Source organism: Charadrius vociferus, unplaced genomic scaffold (genome assembly GCF_000708025.1).
Source record: "Charadrius vociferus isolate BGI_N301 unplaced genomic scaffold, ASM70802v2 scaffold209, whole genome shotgun sequence".
In the NCBI taxonomy this organism is placed as follows: domain Eukaryota; kingdom Metazoa; phylum Chordata; class Aves; order Charadriiformes; family Charadriidae; genus Charadrius; species Charadrius vociferus.
In genome coordinates, this window is record NW_009660387.1 from 1,457,595 (window position 1) to 1,477,123 (window position 19,529).

At 36.8% G+C, this 19,529-nt stretch overlaps 1 protein-coding gene across 1 annotated transcript in view; it reads left to right on the forward strand.

The window, feature by feature from the left end:
* KDM6A (lysine (K)-specific demethylase 6A) overlaps nt 1-19,529 on the forward strand; it is a 127,594-nt gene that overhangs the window by 51,484 nt on the left and 56,581 nt on the right. Inside the window, 3 exon segments of the mRNA XM_009893288.1 lie at nt 10,270-10,324; nt 13,307-13,341; nt 16,776-16,869. Coding sequence (XP_009891590.1) covers nt 10,270-10,324; nt 13,307-13,341; nt 16,776-16,869 — 184 coding nt within the window.

Consider the following 19,529-nt stretch of genomic DNA (forward strand, 5'->3'; position numbering starts at 1 on the left):
TGTAAACTGGAAGTTCTTAAAAATCCTTAAAAATAGAAAGATTTTACGCGAAATAATGTTCTCATATCATTTTTTAATATCGTTTCTACTTTTCTAGCTTTTAATCATTCTTTTATTTCCTGGTTTGAGAGTCAGCTTCTAAGGCCACAATTTCTGGCTAATCAGTTAGAAATCGGTTGGGTTAATACAGTACTTTGTTTCTTCTGTAGTCCTTGAACTTTTTTTGCTGCTTGCATTCTTTTTTGGTCCCTGATTGTAACCTGTCATTTTATCTCCTTCCATTCAACGTGTTTGCCCATTTTTTTCCTCCTTCCATTTCCTACTCTACCCCCATGTACTTTCCTTCCTGACCTCTAAATTTAGTATGTGTGTCTTAGGAAAAGGAAGTGTTCATTAACAGAGTTTTGTGTTATGCTGGGAAATACACCTGCAGGGTTGAGAATTTTGTAATTTGTCATTAAATGTAATTTATAAACATATTTCTGCATGTTAATATCTTCTTAAACTACTGAAAACATTAAATGTTTTGTTTTCAAGCATCTTATGGCTTCCTTTCCTGTCAGATTGTTTTCCTGGAAGTTCTCCTTGTGAGGCTATCGGAATCACATTGTCCAAGATCTGAAAGAGTAGAGTGTTACTGAAAGGAAAAATTGAGAGTATTTGTAATAATGGAAAGCAGTTCTCTCATTAGGCTTCCTTTTTTTCACCCAGAGTCCAAGCTTTCAACTATGGATACCGGTGGAGTTGGAAATTGTGATTAGAGGGGATGATATTGTATAGGAGTAGGAAATGAATGGCAAAAAAGAGCAAGAGGAGGTAGAGAGAGATCACTATATTGGGAAAGAGATTGTGTGCAGCTTTGGGTGGACCTGTTCCCTTGTACTTTGGCACGGATTTAGTATTGGCTGTTGTGATACACAGGAAATAAAAGAAGTGCTGAAGAAGTACATTTTGGTTTTATTTATAAAGAGGTCTTGGGGACAAAACATAAGAATAAATTTACAAGGAGGTGGTAAACTTGTAGTCAAGTAGTGGAAGGAACTTGTGTTTTAATTTGTAATAGAAGAAATTGATCAACAACCTTTTCCTGCTGTGCCATGAAATATGCAATTCTATCACTGAATCAAGTATTTAAATAGATATTATGAGAATTCAGTCTAAATAATTGACTGTGTTTGATCTTCAAACTTTGCAAAATAAAAAGGTCACTGATCACGAGGATTTTAAGTATACTGAATTTTTAGTTTTCAGTACACCAACTAGGAATGGGAAAAGCACCAAAATAGTATTTTGAAAATAAAAAGAAATTAATCTTTTGTAACACAGAACTATTAGGATTCCATTGCTTTTATGTGCAGTATGACTAAGTCACTGAAGAAAACAAATGGCAGCAACAAAAACAGCTTACCCCGGGGCAGAACAAAGATCTTCAAAAGGATGATGAAATAAATTGAAGGGTGGGGTGGGGTTGTATTAGGGATAGTTTCACATTGTCCTTAAGTCAATATAACTGCAGGTTGTTACTAAAAAGTTGTCTCATTTTCTACCTTGCAGTCCTGACTGCATTGTTTGGCACCCTTTGCTGCATTGAATTGAGTGATTTTTCCATTTGCAGGCTGAACCAGCTCAAATTGAGATTGCCCAGTTGCTAGATCCAATGCAAGGTAGTTGGCAGGAGCGTGTGAAGGGAGAAGGAGAGGGGAGAGCCATATTATCCCCTTCTGCTCTGAAATTATCAACTGAAACATGTAAGATAGAGTTTCTGGTTTGCTTCCTTTGCTATGGAGGTTGCAATCCTTAGCAGTGAATCAACAACAGTGAGGAATAACGAAGAAAAGACCGAGTGGGACAATCCACTTGGTCTTGAACAGTTTCAGCTGTTCAGCTCAGCTATGGATTTAATGTACAGTCCTGAGACTGATTTACTTTGAAAACACGGTATTACTAATTGAAACATAACAGCTTATACATCAGAATATGTCAATTGAGGAGCAGACTAAGTGAACAAGCTGGGCAGTAGCTTCCTTAAAAGCCTATCTGATTGATCCCTGAGTTAAGCCAGAGCTCTGTGAGTGACAAGAATATGAGAAGCAAGTCAGAAAATACTTACTTAGTGAAGAGAACAAAATGAAGTGCCGGTGTGGTGGTTATGCACAAGCATGAGGAGAATAAAATGAGGAAGAGATGAAGGAGCGTGAAAGGATGTTTTCACAGAATGTCTGTCTCCTCCTCTGAGACTGAATGCCTCATCTTTTCACGGAGGATAAGTAACCCAAATTAATGAAAAGACACAGTTGTCTTGTGCCTTTTTTTTTTGATTTTGTGGACCTTGTTAAAAGGATCCAGGATTTTAGAGGATGGTTATGGGGCTTAGGATCCAGCCTGCTAGTGCCTGGCCTTGGGCACAGACCCTTACCCTGGGGCTCTGTATAACACAACCCATAGCTCAGTTTGAGCTTCCTATTTCACAATGAGGCAGCAAGTGGAAGTAACTTTTCATCTTATACTCGCTTGTGACTGTTCTGGATTTCACAGATTGTACCAACGTTGCATTAATGCACTTTGAAATATCATAATATTTTTGATGGTATTTAAACATTCATGTTAAGTCTGTAATTGCTAAGAATAAACCATTGCCAACAGATGAGTCATTGTCAGTAAGAGTCTTCAGGCGATGAGGAAGATGGGAGTCTGAAGGTCATATATTCCATGTTTTTCACTATTTTAGACCATTAACATAAATCATCTATATTTTATGTAAGCAATTTAAGCAAAAAATTAATTTTTACTATTTTAAGATGTTGATGATCAAGATAATTACTAGAGTGCTGTTTAACAAGCATAAAATCAACTCTCTCTGTGTTTTTTTCAAAATCAATTACTGCTTTTGCATGTTTTTAACATTGCTGCAGTTAAGTCTTGCAAATTACTATGAGAACCCTTGACTGCTCCGTTATCCTATTGCCATAAACTCTGGCAAGAACACCAGTGCTGTTGAAAATTACTTGGCCTTCAGGCTTACATTAAGCAGAAAAAAAAGCGGCCCTTCTGGTTGAAAAGAAAACAGTCCTTGTGTAACCTGACAGTAAAGGCAGTGTTACCTTCAGTGGTGATACATGAAAGCTGAATTTGCCCCATTCATCAGAAAAGTACAATTAATTCCAAAATCAACTGGCAATGACTTGAGGAGGGGATTTTATTATTGATTACTATAGCAGCACCATACTATTAAGGTTTACATCACAATCCTAACCTTTTCACACTTCCCTATATGTCCTGCTCCCCCTTCCTATTTGCCTTTTCCTAAAAACAACTGTGTTTGATGGTGTTAGCCTTGGTTGCACCGTGATAATCTGAAAGGAGAATAAAGAAGGGTCTCTAGAAATATATCTTTCTATTGGTTTAGTAAATGTAGTTGGAAAAATGTTTAAGCTTCTGAGTGTGTGCCACATTATTTCTGGCATGTCATTTGCTATTCTAGTAATTTTCCTATTTATTGACTATTATTTTTTCAGTTTTAGCCTCCTTTTTCAAACATGTATGTAATGATCCTGTCTTGTGCATGTGTCTTCGTTCTTAAGTACTTTTGAATCTTAACCAATTTCTAGCAAGTAAGTCAAAATGAAAGAGATTTCAAAGACAACATTCCTGTGTGACATGTTGTCCCAGAGCCATTTGAGCTCTGCAAGCTGAGGACGAGGTGATCTGGTTGGCTTGGTCCACAACAGAGGTGCCAAATGACTGGTCATGGGTCTGGTCTGTTGGGACGTGAACGATTCCTATGAAGGGAACCGTCCCATCCACACAGGCGTTGCTGTGCGTCGAGCAGCCCCGATCCCTCTTGTCCAGCTGGAAGCTGAACACAGAGCTAGGTAAAGCATGAAGGGGGAGCTGGGTGTTGCCTGGGACCATTGACATGCATAAAAGAGAAGCTGAGGAAGAAAGAAAAATTCAGCTTTGGTATTATTTAGTTTAATAATTGGCTTACATTGGAGATGGCGGCTATGGGAAATCAGTCTTCCATCTGGTGCTCATTCTGCTTGGTGGCTTTGAAGTATCATAGTGTGTTTTCAGTGGGGAGTAGGGCTACAATCCTGAAAGCCCTTCGGATGTCAAATTCGTTTTGGTTCCGTTGTTTGCTGACAGACTACTTAAGGGAAGAAAAAAGATCTTAGTTTTTCATATCTATTAGAACAATAACAATGAGGGAACGGTGGGTGCATGGGTGGGAAATTTTCTGTGGGTTTGGTTTTGTGAGGGGGTGTTTTGTTTTTGTTGGTGGATTGTGGGTTTTGGGTTTGTTTGGTTGTTTTTTTTGTTTTTTTTTTTAGTGGGTAGTCAGTAGGGACTCTAAGACACGTGCAGGTTCTTTTATGGCAAATCAAGCCATGTTGTCCTTTGGGAATTTTGTTTGGTTTTTAAGTACTACGGATGCATCCTGTACCCAGCAACAAAACCCTTATGAGAACTAAGTTACTTATTTTTTCAATTACCTGCCTTTTAGTAGGAATACTGATTCTGCCTTTCACTTTTAGAAATTTTTGCTCCTTATTTATACACAAAACAGCTATCCCCTTGTAGTTTGCCTCAGGCCTGAATAGATCATAAATTTAAATACAATTTTATTTTTTTAATTATTTTTCTAAAGATTCTGGTTTGTTAGTAATGTTAAGACATACTACTTTATTAGGAGAAGAAAAAGGCTGCAAAAGAATTAAAATTTATTGGGAAAATATGCATAAATTACATGAATATGCATGAAATAGAAAAAATTAAATACTGATATACAGATGAACAGCTTGAAGTACTTATTTATAGTCAGTCAGACACTTTTCCATCACTTACTCAAATAATTCTCCTGTCTATATATATATATATAGTTTTATGAAAGATATTTTTAGTTACTGCAGCTATTGTATGTCAACATTTGGCTGTTATAGACATTGTTCACTTTTTAATGTTTTTTTTTCTCAGTAATAAATAAAAAAGTATTTATGAAAGTGAAAATCACTATTTTCAAGCCTTCAAGTGCTGTTTCACAACCTAGTTATCTCATATGTGCTTCTCTTAGTAACTTTTAAGCTTAAACATGTTAAATTGAAATCTTACGTATTTATTTTTAATTATTAAAGACAAATTAACTAGTCAAAATACATACAGTTATAAGATGTTTTAATTTTCTCATGTCTAGTTTTATATCTGTAATTCTACCAGAAACTAATCAGCGACATTTTTAAGTAAGAAACAAAACAAAGGGCTTTAGCTATTGCAAGGTGGATAGCCAAGATTCTAAACACTTCACCTGAAAAGCATTTTGTGGAAAGCAAGATTAAGTGAGTCAAAAGATTATTTTGATACAAATGTAAGTGGATGAAAAACAGCATTTGGGAATGAAATTGTTCTCTAAGTTTTGGTAGCTTGCATCTGTGTATGATGGAGAGGCATACACAAGAAGTAAGAACATGAAAGTTTTTTAATGCAGCATGGCACTATAGTCAAACTGCAAGAGTTATCAGTGCAACTGGTTTTGATAGTGGGTCATGATACCACAATGTCTGACCTACAGAGTGTTTTCTTTTGTTCTCTTACTTAGTTTTGCTTGGGGTTTTTTGAGTCATTTTGGAGTTTTCCTCTAAAAGAAGACTGTAGGTGTATTGTAGAAAGGTAATGATTACAAAGAGGAGTAAATGGTAAAGTTGAATTTAACATGCTGTGTGGCACCTGCCATTTTTGGGGGAAAAAAGAACAAACCATGAGAAGAGAAATAGTTGAGCATTCAAGTGAATGAGTATTGGTGCTGGTACACTGAACTTCATTTGTGGACCTTCTCCTCGTGAGAGGGATCTGAGTCCAGGTTTATTAGCTGTAACCGTAAGTGAAAGGTTGGCATTTGGGGCACACAGTAATAGCTAGCTCTGCCTGCTGGCTAGGTAGCCACAGATAGCCGGCAAGGATTACGCTGTGCTTTGGGTTCGGGCCGGGTGGAGGCAGAGCGCTGCAGGTCCTGAAACCGCCCCAGCTCAGGGCGGTTAAAAAAAAAGGTTCAGCTCCCTGGGGGTGCTGGTGGTGCGGCAGCGGGGCAAGCTTCCAGTCCTCCCCTTTCCCCATGGCACTTGGTCACCACTGGCAGTCCACTGGCTGTTAACACAGGAATAGCTCAATTCTGATGTTGCACAAATAACGATAAAACATGCAGGCAATGCGAGTACTGAGATAGCTTTGTGAAAATCACTGTGGGTGCGCTATATAAGATGTTGGTCAGTGAATTTGAATGCAGCCGCCTTCTGGCTAGTGCGCATACAGCTTTTCTGATCTTTCTGCTTGAAAAGAATTTTTCACATACAGCCAGTCAAAACAAGAGATTCTGCTGAACACACTGCTGTTACTCACTTTATGTGTGTATGTGTGACCTTTGTTTCTTCTGTCCTCAAGCAGCAGCCCTCTGCCCTGTCCATGTAGCAATTTTCCTCAGTCTTGAGGGGTTGTTTTTTTTGAATGCTGGACAAAAGTAAGGGATTTACGCTACGCAAACCTTCCTCTTCTGAGATGAGCTTGTTGTGAATTCAGAAGCCGCTGCAGAGCGGAGCAGGGAGCTGACGTAGCCGCACATGCTGCCCGTCCTCTCCTGACCCTCTCTCCCCTGGCCCCACACGGGCCTGGCAAATGGAGGCCTGGCGCTCTGCCACCCCCGGGTTATGCAAGGCTCTCCCTGTCCTACTTCTGGGAACAAAGGCTGCTCTGAGGAACAGTGGCCATCGCACCTAGGTCACATAGGCAGAAACAGCCATCCCCTGACAGAATTTTACTGAGTCATGATGGAGCTTTCCTTCGTGGTAAGTCTGCGAGAATTGTCAGGTTTCAAATGATGGCTTGCCTTGCTTGCTAAATAAATGCACAACCGGGAGCTATTCAACTTGCTAATGTCATCCTGGAGAGGAGGAGGGAGTAGAATCACTATTTTGAGGTCTCGGGCTTGGGTGGAAACAGAGAGAGGGCAGAAAATCTTGCACTAAGAAGAAAACAGTTCTTTTTTTGTTGGTCATTTTCTGGTGAAATAAACAACAAAAACCTGGATACTTGCCTCTTAAATTGTAAAGGACTAATTTGTTAGGAGAATTGGTGTTAATTCTAGTAGTGAAAACATATTAAGTTACCTAAATCGGTGTCAGATTACCATTATTTTATTTCCAGACCTAATGCTTTCATCAGTTCTGTTTATGTGCAGTCCACAATCCTTGCAAAGGTTACCTTCGAATTGCGTCCACAATCAGAGGCAAGTCAAGGACTCCACAGAAGACAAAATAGGCTGTAGATTATTGTGTAATTAGAGATGGCTACCAATCAAGGTATATTATGACTTGAGCTGCAGTTCTTGAAGGGAGCCTGTTACTTTTTAACATTCAGAACACTGCCTTCTAGGTAAATCCTCTTACTCAGGATTTGAATTTCTATAGACTGCTGTCTGCCTTGAGGTATTGTATGCCGTCTCTGAACTGCAGCGGCCTCTCCTGCATAATAACTATTTCACACAGCAGTCGCCAGCTTCAGTACTGCAATATTTGAGAGAGGTGCAGATGTTTGCTAGCCGCTTCTGTTTGTTGCAGAAATGGAAGCTGGAAATTATTACTATTTTTTAAACTTTTTGGTGCTGGTAATTGTTATTAGTGGATCTGCTTTTGGCTGATGAGGTTTATGTGTTAGAATGCATGCATGCTTTTTTTTTTTTTTGTCTGATTTTGAATACTTAACGGGGAGCTATGTATTATTTATCTGGAAAGAGGTGTAGGTTTGCTCGTACGTGCATTTCTAAGGTTCTGGGTTTGAAAGGTTCTGAGTTTTCTGTGTATTGCTTGGCAATAATTGTTCAGTGCAAATGGTTTATGCTGCTGTAGTTACGGGCTTTGGTTTATCAGTTTCGTTACTGTTTGTAGCTTAGTGAAAGGTGCAAGCAGAGATTTACTACACAGAAAATTTTCATAATGTCGATTTGGAAATTTGAAAGTCAGCTAATGTATCAGTAAGAATTAAAATTTTTAGAAGGCATTGCTGAGAATATTCCTGCTTTTTTTTTTTTTTGTTACTGTACAGCACTGATACTACTGGCATGTTTAAATACTAAAATGGTTAGATTTTCTTGCATGGTTGCCTGCTTTATCTCAGTGAGTCGCACTGCAATAACCCTTCTGAAAAGCTACTACAGAACAGTTGTCAATCGTTTCTCTTTAGATCTGCTTATTTTTTATGATAACATTGCTAGGTGAGAGTAAATCTGTGCCTTTTTGCTTTATCTTTTCATATTAATTGTTAGTGACAGTGTGAGATGACACATCTGTGCAAAAAGGATTTTGTGCCATTTAGATCAGTATACTCAATGTACAGGCCAAAGTATATAGGTCTGCTCCTTTTTTTTCTTTTGTCAGGCAACATGCAATATGAAGTAGAGCATTTTATTTTTATTTAGTCTTTTTTAAGTTGCCTGCTTAGTAGAATCACTATGGTAACCGACTAACGGATGTCTCTGAGGCACACAACCTGAATTGCAATGTAAGTGAGGGGGGATTTTAAGTAGTCTGACTGCTGAACTGTAGAAAAAGGAACAGGCAAGGCAGAGAAATGAGCTGATATTTAATACTTATAAAATATTATTTAATTCTTGCTCTAAGGTTAAACAGTTATTTTATAAGTAATGTGTATGTGAGTTCATTGTTTCTATGCTCTATTCTGGGAATGATATTGCTAAAATGTACATTAAAAATCATAAATTTGTGTTATCATTCAACTTGAGTTTATTTAATTTTTAAAAGCTGTTATATATTACAAATGATGTTGATAGAAGTCAGTGAGGAGGTAAGCTGCATCACTGTGTGCCTTGCAGAGCATCAGCATTCTTTTTTTATTCTTTGCTATGCATAATACATTAATTCCCTAATATTTTTCTGTTTAAAATATTTATTTAGAAATTTGGTGATCTGCTAAACTCTTGTTATAAATTTTTGAGATGTATTTTATATAGACATGCTATACAAGAGGTATTATTAGGACCTTGAGAAAAGTTATGTAGTATTTGGTAGCTCTGATTATGACAATACTGAAAGCAAGTTGCATATACATCCATTAATAAGGATTTTTTTTTTTTTTTTTTTACTTTCCAGCTACACTACTAAGCTCCTGATGCCAGCTGGTTTGGCATCCTGAACAGCTGGAGCTAAATTACTATTTTAGTGCTAACTAAATAAAATGTAGTAAAGCATCAGTAATGTTTTATTTATTAGAAGCCACCTGAAACTGTATTGTGTAGATAACTGTATTTATTATAGTAGTATTTTATGTGCTATCTCTTAAGTTCCTAGATTCCTAGGCCTTATTCTCTATTGAGTTAATATGTTATTCCAAATTCTACACAGTGTGGGAATTTTCTGTGAAGTTTATGGAAAAGTTCAGAGGCACTTGAGTTTGTATGCCTGTTCCATTCATTTTAACACACTTGGTTGTGTTTCAAACTATAAATAGTGATGGCTGAATTAGCATGACACTTATGAAATGATTGCTCACATCCAGACTTTCTGGCAGACAGACTTCATTAATCTGTTTGTGTGACCTTCTTTCTAGAAGAATGAAATACTTGGCTCAGAACTTCAGAATGCAAAGATGTTTTAAAAGATATTTTTCATCTCTCATGAGGAAAAGTTACTAAAAATAAACAAGCTTTAATGTTTAACTGAAGTTATCTTAATATCTAGAGGACAGGATGTAAGAACTTACGAACTTCTTATGAACTTGTGTTGTAATGTAAAGGTATTCATTTTAAGTGCTTTTTGACAAGAGGTCAATTTTTTAAAAAGACTTCACATCACTCAATCTGAAGGAAGAGCATTCTCTTTTTCTAGATGGACAAATTGAGAGCTTTGATGTTTATCTCCATGAGGCTATGAGCTAGTATAACTACATTCCGAGTTGTGTATTGTGACAAAAACTTGATCTTCCAATTTTGACGATTCATTTGATGGCCAGATCATTCTTACAGATCCTATCCCAATTGTTTTGTGAAGATGTCTGTTGCCATCTTACATTAGTAGAAGCATTGCTGCGTCAGCAATAAAAAAAAATTACTTTACTAAACAGTTGAACAGAAATTGAAGATTTTCTTTAGGACACATGGTAAAATGCAGTATTGATTTTCAAGTACAAAATTGATTTATTCTTAGTAATTTGCCAAAGCGCTAGCATTATTTTATTTGAAAAACAAATAATTCTCTCTTTTTTTTTCAGCATTTTCAGTTAGCTTTGATTGACTGCAATCCCTGCACTTTGTCTAACGCTGAAAGTAAGTAACTTATGAGTATTTCCATTTATTTTGTTGTAGATTTTTTTCTGAGTCTTATGCTCACGACTGTATCAATTTTTAATGACCCAATCCTTCAAAATAAAAAAACCAAACCTGTACTGAGAGAGGGACACTACAAAACCTGTCTCCATCTGTTAATAAGAGACAGATATTCCAGTGGAATTGTGGATTGTTTTAGTAAATGCAATAAGTAAAAATTGAGACTTAGGTTATTAATTGCTCTGAAGACTTGAGTGCTGGAGGAAATGTGCTATTTGACTGTTTATTTATTTATTTATTTACAAACCTAGTGCTTGTGCCATGGCACACATTTAATAGCAAGTAGTTAAAACTTGGTGGCGTCTTGATAATCTCTCATTTTTCAATGATCATTTTAATGCGATTTAAATTTATAGATCTGAAATCCAGCATCAGTCTTATGCTGTTGAAGTAACAAAAAATACAAAATGTCATTTTTTTGTTTGTTCTATTGGGTGCCAACTATATATTAGTCTGTATTCGAACACATTAATCTTTTAGTGTATTGTGATCTACCATATGCAGTATATGCTGTAAGCTGTTACAGAGCATCCTGCAGGTATTTATCCATAGTTAGTGGATTTGTATGCAGGAATAAATGTGTATTCCTGCATGTTTTGAAGTCCATAAGAATTAGCAGGGAGACAGTTGTAAATGAAATTACTCCCTTAGTTTTTAAGGTACCTTCATGCTGCTCTTGATGTTGAGCTTAAGGAACCTCCGAAGTCTGAGTTCAGAAGCATTGCATAAAGTATTTAAAAGCATTTCTGTATTTCTTTAATTCAGAGCTGGATAGAATTGTGTATATTCTGTCAGCAAGGGTAAAGAAAGGCAGTTTGTTTCCATGGGCGAAACTGCTGGCTGTTTTGGTACCAAGGAGTCAGCTGTGCTACAGGGTCTTCTGTAAAGCTTTGTCATTTATCAGGAGCAGGCACAGATAATTTTCTAAAACTACTTGCAGAATTTTTCCAAAGTCAATAGGCTTTTATTGTTTTCTCCCAGATATGTGATTCTTTATTGTATTTTATGTTAATTCATATCATTTCTCACTAACTATACCAGTTTTCGCTGTATCTCTGAATTTTTGTAAGGTTTTCCTGACAGACCCCTTTGCCCCCAGATTTATGTAGAGGTATGGCCCCACATAAAGGCTTCATTGCCCTGTGGCCTTGGGCACGGTGCCTGACAAACCCAAAGGAAGAGTGAAGAGGAATGAGAGGTACTTTGTCAGGTTCTCCTGTGCTACTTAGCAGAAGGAGAACTGTGCACACAGTTTTGTACATTTATGTACCGTCACATAAATGCTTGAGATTGCCTTAATCCTACCCCCTGCATTTCTAAAGGATGGGTGAGTAACAGTATTGCAGTGAGCGTGTTCCTAGCAGAAATGTTTGAGTACTAAGCATGTCTTCCTATTTAGGCAGTCTTTAATGTGACTCCTTTAATTTCTTTCCCCATGGCACGGCTTCCTTTTGTAGCTTCACACTGAAGGGATTTTGCTGTGAGGGGAAAGATTGTTTTAGATAATGAACTCCTGAAACAAAAGCAGAGGTTTTTCTTTCATCAGTACAGAATGAAGTTTGACGATGTGGTGAACATAATGGGTCTGTTATGTGCCCTTTAGCAGGGAACACAAAAAGTTTATTAAAATTTTAAATGATGCATTTCATTATGACCTGGTTTCTGAAGTACACTAAGCTGCCTTCTTTACAGTGAAGGACAAAGCAGTGCACAAAGGGAACTTATCCCCTCCTTATGACCCAGAGAGAAACCCTGTGGCTCCAAATTACCTGTATAAACCTCTGTGTCATGCTATTCTGTAGCTTCATAGAATCATAGAATGGTTTAGGTTGGAAAGGACCTTGATGATCATCGAGTTCCAACCCCCCTGCCATGGGCAGGAACACCTCCCACTAGACCAGGTTGCCCAAGGCCACGTCCAGCCTGGTCTTGAACAACTCCAGGAAAGAGAAAGAAATCTGTTGAACAGAAATAATTGAGCTTGGCTCAGACACAGGTGTTTCCTTAGTTGTAGTCCTCAAGAACATCAGGCAAAAGTCTGTCTCAAAGATATTTTTCCTTCCTCGTCAAGTCAAAATAAGGATTACATTCATCTCAACTAGCTTTAGCCATCTACCAGTCGATGCATAGTCTAGGTTAGCAGTTCTCAAGCCTTAGAGATCAGGTACTCCACCTTTTCTTTAACGATTTGAGCAGCATGCGGCTAATTTTCCCTCTGCTTTTACTCTTGAACAGCCTTCATTTTCTTTCTCCAGCTAGCAATTTTCTTGCCTCCAAGAGCTGCTAGTAGTATTAGGGCATTCTGTGCAATTTGTGTGAGGCATTTAAGATGCTTTATGGTAATGATCAGGATACCATTTGTAATTAACACTTTTAGTTCAGTTTAATGGGAAGGACGTTTCCAAAATAGGAAAAAAACCCCACCTAAATTTAAGATCCTGCATAAAGCAGGCATAGTATAATGTAGTTTTCTGTTCTCTAACCAAGCTAGTCTGTCTCTTGGCAGTTGAATGAAAATAAAAAATAAGTCTTTATTTCTAACTCAGTTATGTACAGAAAATATTACCTGCATTCTCCTGTTGTGCATCTCTGCTTAAAGAGATTTTATTGCTGAGTTTATTGAAAGGTTAATGGACTCTGCACTTCAGAATACAAATAAAATCCGTGGACTGCCTTTCTGCAATATCTGTTTGCAGTCTTAATGTTTTGTTAGGATACATATTCGTTCTCTGTCAGTTCTGTTACATTAAGCATAAAATACCAATGTAAACAAATACTTTTTTTGTATCTTCAAAATGTAATTTATCTTAGTTTTGCATAGATAAATTTGAAACACTGTTTATCCTTCACTTGAAAAAACATTGTAATTGTTGTTGTCGTCATTCATTAAAACTAAGAATTTTGATTTTCCTACTCTTACAGTTCAGTTTCACATCGCCCACTTATATGAAATCCAGGTAAGCTTCAAAGCTTTTTATAAAGTGTGTTTGAGTTTCTAACTATATGATGTAATTAATCTGTGGAATTCAGATTATATGTGCTTTTTTAAAGTTAGGCTTCAGTCTCAAATCACTAAAGAAACTTTATTTGTTTTGGCTAAATTAAAAATATTTTATATGTGGACTGTCATGCTATAAAATGGAGCAGCTATTTTAATAAACTTGCATGTTTACTAGTCTCCCAAGCTGAGTGCAAAAAAGCCTCCAATCATAATTTTTAGTAAAATTATTTTATGAGATTACATATGTATTTTAAAAGTTATCTATAGATATAAAAAAATATATAGCTTCTCAATTCATATATATTCCTATTGTTTCTCATACATACACACACACGTCGAGTCTAGCCAGTTTCCTAGGTGCCTTTTGAGTATATTTGTCATGAAATGTTCAAATTTAACTGAACATGCGTGACAGAAACGTTTGAGGTCTGAGGTACAGTGCTTAAAGCTGTGTTATTAATTCTATATCAAACCCTACCACAGAGTTTTTTAGGTGAATCTTTTGGGAAATTACAGAACGCTTACTGAGCTTCCAGAATACAAGTAAATGAAAACCAAGTATTTACTGAAATAGCTATTTTATATTGTAATTTGACTGACTGGTCATATAGGACAGATTGAATGCCCTTTTCGTCATGTTTATATGTATTATATGACTGAGGAGGGGAAGCGACATGAAAACAAAAACTGTTGAAATTAAAATGGGTAACAAACATAAACTATATTTTCAGTTAGTTGAACAGTAGCTTGATAAAGTAAATGCTGTCTTTTGATGGCATGGTGAAAAATGATTTTAGGTATTTCTATATAAATAAAAGATATAAATTTGATAAACAAGGTATTTTTCTTTTGAATGCTTTTGGTGCAAAGCTATATGACAAGGCAGAAATCCCCCATCTCAAAGCACTGTTAACAAACTTCGTCTACCATTACAGTTCTTAACTGGCCACTGTCCAGATTTCATTCTGAGCACTGGAGCACATCTGACACATTTATGTAGCAAAGCATCCTCAACACTTTAGTTCTTTTCATCCGCTAGGGTGAAATAAAAAGTCAAACACCTCAGGTCACTGTGCCAGGTGCCTTATAGAATTGTGTGACCACAGTTAAAGGTGCTTAAACTACGCTTTCTGACTGGTAATCACAGGCAACGCGAACTTTATTACAATGCAAGTCAGAGCAAAAAAAGTTTCAGTGTGTTCTGCTATTAGACTTGGTTTGTCTCGCAGTTCTGTTTGGGAGGGGTGTCTTCTTTTCTGGAATTTGAGAAACTTAGAACCACAAAGTGTCTTGACTTCACTCTGGATATTACCTTTGATGCAACAAAGAGATGTTTTTGGAGGCAGGCTGGTTGCTTGGTTACTTTTAAAGGACATAGTGCTACAGTTTTCTGAACCCCTCCATATATTTGAAAATTATCTACTATCTAATAGTTAATGAAAAAGTTAATTCATTCTTTAATTATGTACCTTCACAGTACTGGAGTTTAAATGATGGGTTGCCAGCCTCTGAACAAGAGAATAGCCTGGTGCTGAGAAGAGTTAGTGGTGGTTTTTCATGGTGTTTAATGCTAGTTTCTATTCTTTCATCTGTGGCAGCTGAGTCCTTCTAGCTATTCAGGATGGTAGCTTATACGTTGTCTAAAGAAAGATGTTGGGTTGGGTTCCCCTCCCCCTTCCCTTCCTAAGACCATTCATGATGCAGCCAAACATCTAGGACTTTGGATCTTCGGAATTAACATATCTAAATAAACCCAAATGTAAACATTATGACAATTTTCTGTAATATCTTAAAGCAGTCAGATTTCTAAAGGGTAAATAATACAACAAATAACAAAAGTAAAAAATATTCTAGATCTGGAAGGCATGCCCTATTTTAATAGGACTTTCTGAGTCCTCCCTAGCATGTAAACATCTTTTTCTAAGTGTGAATATTAGTCAATAATATTCCCCTATTTGACATCTGGATTGCTGCCTCTGCTGTCATGCTATACAGTGAACTTCTGTTCATTTGCTTATCCTTCATAGTCATAAACTACGAGTTTTGTTCCCAATGCTAGCTTTAAAATTTTTTCCTAATTGTTTTTATTTTGCTGGACATGGATATTTTATTTATTTATATTATTTGTTTTCTTACCAGTTGTCTGCATTTCATGAACACCAATTAAAAATCTTTTCTACCAACTTCCCCTTGTTCCATTTGAAAGTATGTAATTGCTGCTTTAATTTTTCTTCCTGTCTAGAGTAAGGTTTTAAAATCAACAGAGTTGTCTTTTGTCATTGTGAGATCTCAAGAACCTAATAACACTTTTAACTTCTAATAGGTATTTATATTGTTTAGAGTCTTCTTCCCAGTTGTCCCTTTTAAAACACCAGTAGTCATTACTGTGTACTCTTTGCATAAAACAAGTTTAACTAAGTCATGATCATTTGCATTTAGGTGGCCCCATTTATTTTAGGATGCTTTTCGTCTGTTTGCCAGAATGAAACTTAATATTGAAAAGCATATTTTTCTTTTAAAAATGTATAGAATTTTTAGAAGGAAAAAAAAAAGTACTCTTGATAACAGACCCTCAGCATTTATATGTTCTAGACTTCTGTGGGAAAGGAAGAACAGAAGAATTAAGCATTTAAAATACATTCACTGTTAAACAATTTTTAGGGTGACGCAAAGATAGATGCTGTTGTTACTACAAAATAATTCATCTATTGAGAAGTCAATAAAGACCACCATCTTAACCTGGAAATATGTTTTCTATATCAAGACCTGTTCATATAGGGAGTTAAGAATTAACTGTTTCCATGCTTTAAGCACACTTAAAGTATATAGTAAGTAATCAGATGGCATACCTTCATTCTCTAGGCATATTTCATGGATATGTTTTAATTCTACATGTGGTGGGACTCTTACCACAACAACAAATATGTTGAAAAGGTACTTCAAATACACTGAAGGAAGGACAGAGGCAAAATTATACCAGGCACCAATTACCAGTGTTCTTCATTTCTGTTACAAATTTCCGGGGAGGAATTTGTATAGGTTTTTTTCAGATGTAGACTCACATTGAAACATTCCCCTTAAAAGCAGTATATTCATTGTAGTGCAAGAAGCATAATGCATGTATGAGGAGTTGACCAAATTCAATAATTTTCAAATTTCCCTCAATTACTTTAAGTAGTCAATTTATATTAAATACTATATTTATGAAAGTTATTCTCTTACCGTATATATACGTCATTCATTAAAGCTTTCATATGCACTGTATGCAAAAAAAAAAGTTCTAGAATTTTTTGTCAATGTGTTTGTGTGCTGTCAGTGCTGTGAAATCGTTGCTATTGGTGATCTGTTGTAAGCTTTATGATTAATCCATTTACTTTTTTCCTTTTGCAGAGAAAGTATCACTCTGCAAAGGAAGCTTATGAACAGCTTTTGCAGATCGAAAACCTTCCTGCACAAGTAAAAGCAACTGTCTTACAGCAGTTAGGTATGTAAAATTAACTTTTATTTTCCTGTGTGTTTCTTTTTTCCATCTTCGCCTTCAGCAGTGTTTTTTAAGGCTCCATTTCCAAAGTGAGTCTTAGACACTGAGTATGATACATGAGATTTTCACCCAAAACAGAATGCATAACAGTAGATAATTAAGTAAGTAAGAGAGGAGGAAAAGATTTTAATTAAACTTACACAATTAAAAAGCTCTTAGACTTGCTACAGTATGTGCATTACAGGCTTTGGGCAATGAGGGGGTCGTCTTTTAGAGGAGTGCAGCAGTTAGAATTCTGTATTCTCTGTTCTGCCTCTGAGAACATCCCTTGAATAGTCAGGCTAAATGCAGTAAACCAAAATACCGTTCTCTGTTGCAGAATAGAAGAATGTGGCAAATGAAAAATTTATCTTTTCTGTCTCTTTAATTATAGTACATAATGAAAACCTATTTCTGTGACTAAAAAGTTTATCGTCAGTTTCCATAAAAGAAACCACATAAAAAGAGAAAAAAATACTATTTTTTAAAAAAAATTGTCAACTTCCATATTTATAGAAAGCTAATAAATCATTTTAGACTAAGATTTCTAATGAATGTGTAGAATAAATTACTTTTGTCCTATATGCTTTATAAAAGTATTTCCAGAATATTTTGTTAAAATTGTTCAACCCAGTGCAAAACACCTTCATTCACTTTCTCCATGTTCTTCATCTAATTTATTATTATGAATATTAATTTAGCCTGCTTATGCCCATCCCCCCCCCCTTACATAGTGGTCATTTAATTCAAATTAGTAACTGGCTCTAAGTTATGGCCACAGTGCTTTCTTTTCTTGTAATGCAGATTGTGTATGGATTTGGAGTGGGCTAATTTGTTTAGCTTTTGATTCTTCTGTGTGAAATCACAAATGAACCTGCTGGAGGAGTTCGCTGCAGGACTCTATATACTGATCTTTTGGCTGTCACATGACAGTGTTGCCTGTATTTCAATATCCTCTTTGAATTTTTTTTTTAACTTGGTATTATCCCACCTAGTATTAGTTGTCAGCAGTTTCATCCAGAAAGGCTATGCATATGATCAATGGAATACAGGCTTCCCAAAATAGCTGACCAATGCTTTTTCAACTCTGTTTGATGTATGTTGCCACAATAGAAGCAAAGACGCGTGGTTGTATGCATAAAATTCTACCACAGGTCTCTATGCTAGCAATAAGAGCAGTGACTTTGAGGATTGTCTGCTGTCTAAAAACTGGATTAACTCCCTTTATTCAATCAGCATAGGTCACCTAGTTTTGTAGTGTGGGTAGCTTCTATGTGGAGAAAGGGACAGAGGGGTCTTAACCAGGACATTCAAGGAATAATACCATTTCTTTTGCTCTTCGCTGTTAACAGTGGTATTTATCAGAGTATGGTGTTTATCGCATATTTAGTCTCTAGCAGCTGGTTATAAAAACACATCTTCAGGAAGCATAGTCCGGGTGGTACACTGCACTGTTGCTTATTAAAAATAATAGAAAATACCTGCCATCTGCCAGAATGCTACTGGCAAAACCCAATCAAAATATATTTGTATTTCTATGTGGAAGTCTTTTTTTAAATTTTTTTTTTTTTTTTTAAACTGCAACAGAAAAATTGTTTTGGCATTGTCCTGGTTCCGGCAGGGATGGGGTTAATTTCCCCGAGGAGATGGCAGGGGACGGGGTATTCCATCCCATGTGAGCCATATCCCTTTATCGCTGTTATTGTTCTTGTTTTTCTCTTCCCTTTTGCTGTTATGTTAAACTGCCTGATCTCAACCCACGAGTTTTGCCTTTTTCTTCCGATTTTTCCCACGGCTGTGGGGGTCGAATGAGCAGCTGTGTGGTTCTTTGTTGCCGGCTAAGGCCAAACCACAACAGTGTTTTTTGGTGCCCAACGTGGGGCTCGGAGAGGGTTGAGGTAATGACAGATCTGACCAGAGCTTGTTAAAATGAATTTCTTATATGCATTTCTCATGTTAGTTAGTCACCGGTTACAATGTTGCTTCGTTTGTTTGCGTAGCTGTGTTATGTAAATCCTTGTATGTTCTATATACTCCCTGTGATGCTGTTTGTTATCTCGGGGAGAGGGATCAGGATTATCATTTTGCTGTCCTGTGCAATATCAGCTTATGATATGATAGCATCACTGTTCAGGTGGCTTTCTTGGGGTGTCTATGCAGTATTGCTGTCCTGTCCATACCTTGGTCACCATCTCTCAGAATTTATTCATAATCACACCCAATCTATGGGAGAAACGGGGAGATAATTTCCCCAGCTCTTTTGCCTGCCTTTTCTCCTTTGGGCCAGGTATGACAGCTTTTGAGAATTTCAAATATCCTTGGAATGCTCAAACCAGCATGTTCCTATTGCTATGGCTCCTGAATGTTTTTCAGGTCTTGTTTAGGGTTAAACAACTGTTTAAGACTACTACTCAGAGATCTGCCCCAAGGCTGGATGGTCAGGGGTGGCATGGGATATAGGAGAATATGGGCAGGTATCTAGCGAACTGTTACCTCCAATGGTTTGGGACTTCACCCTCGAACAACTACAGGACCCTGATAAAGTGATAGAATATTTGAAAGGAAAATGCTGTGGCTACTCCAGAGAGGCACAACTTACGGCACTGTGCTGGGCCCTGGCCAGT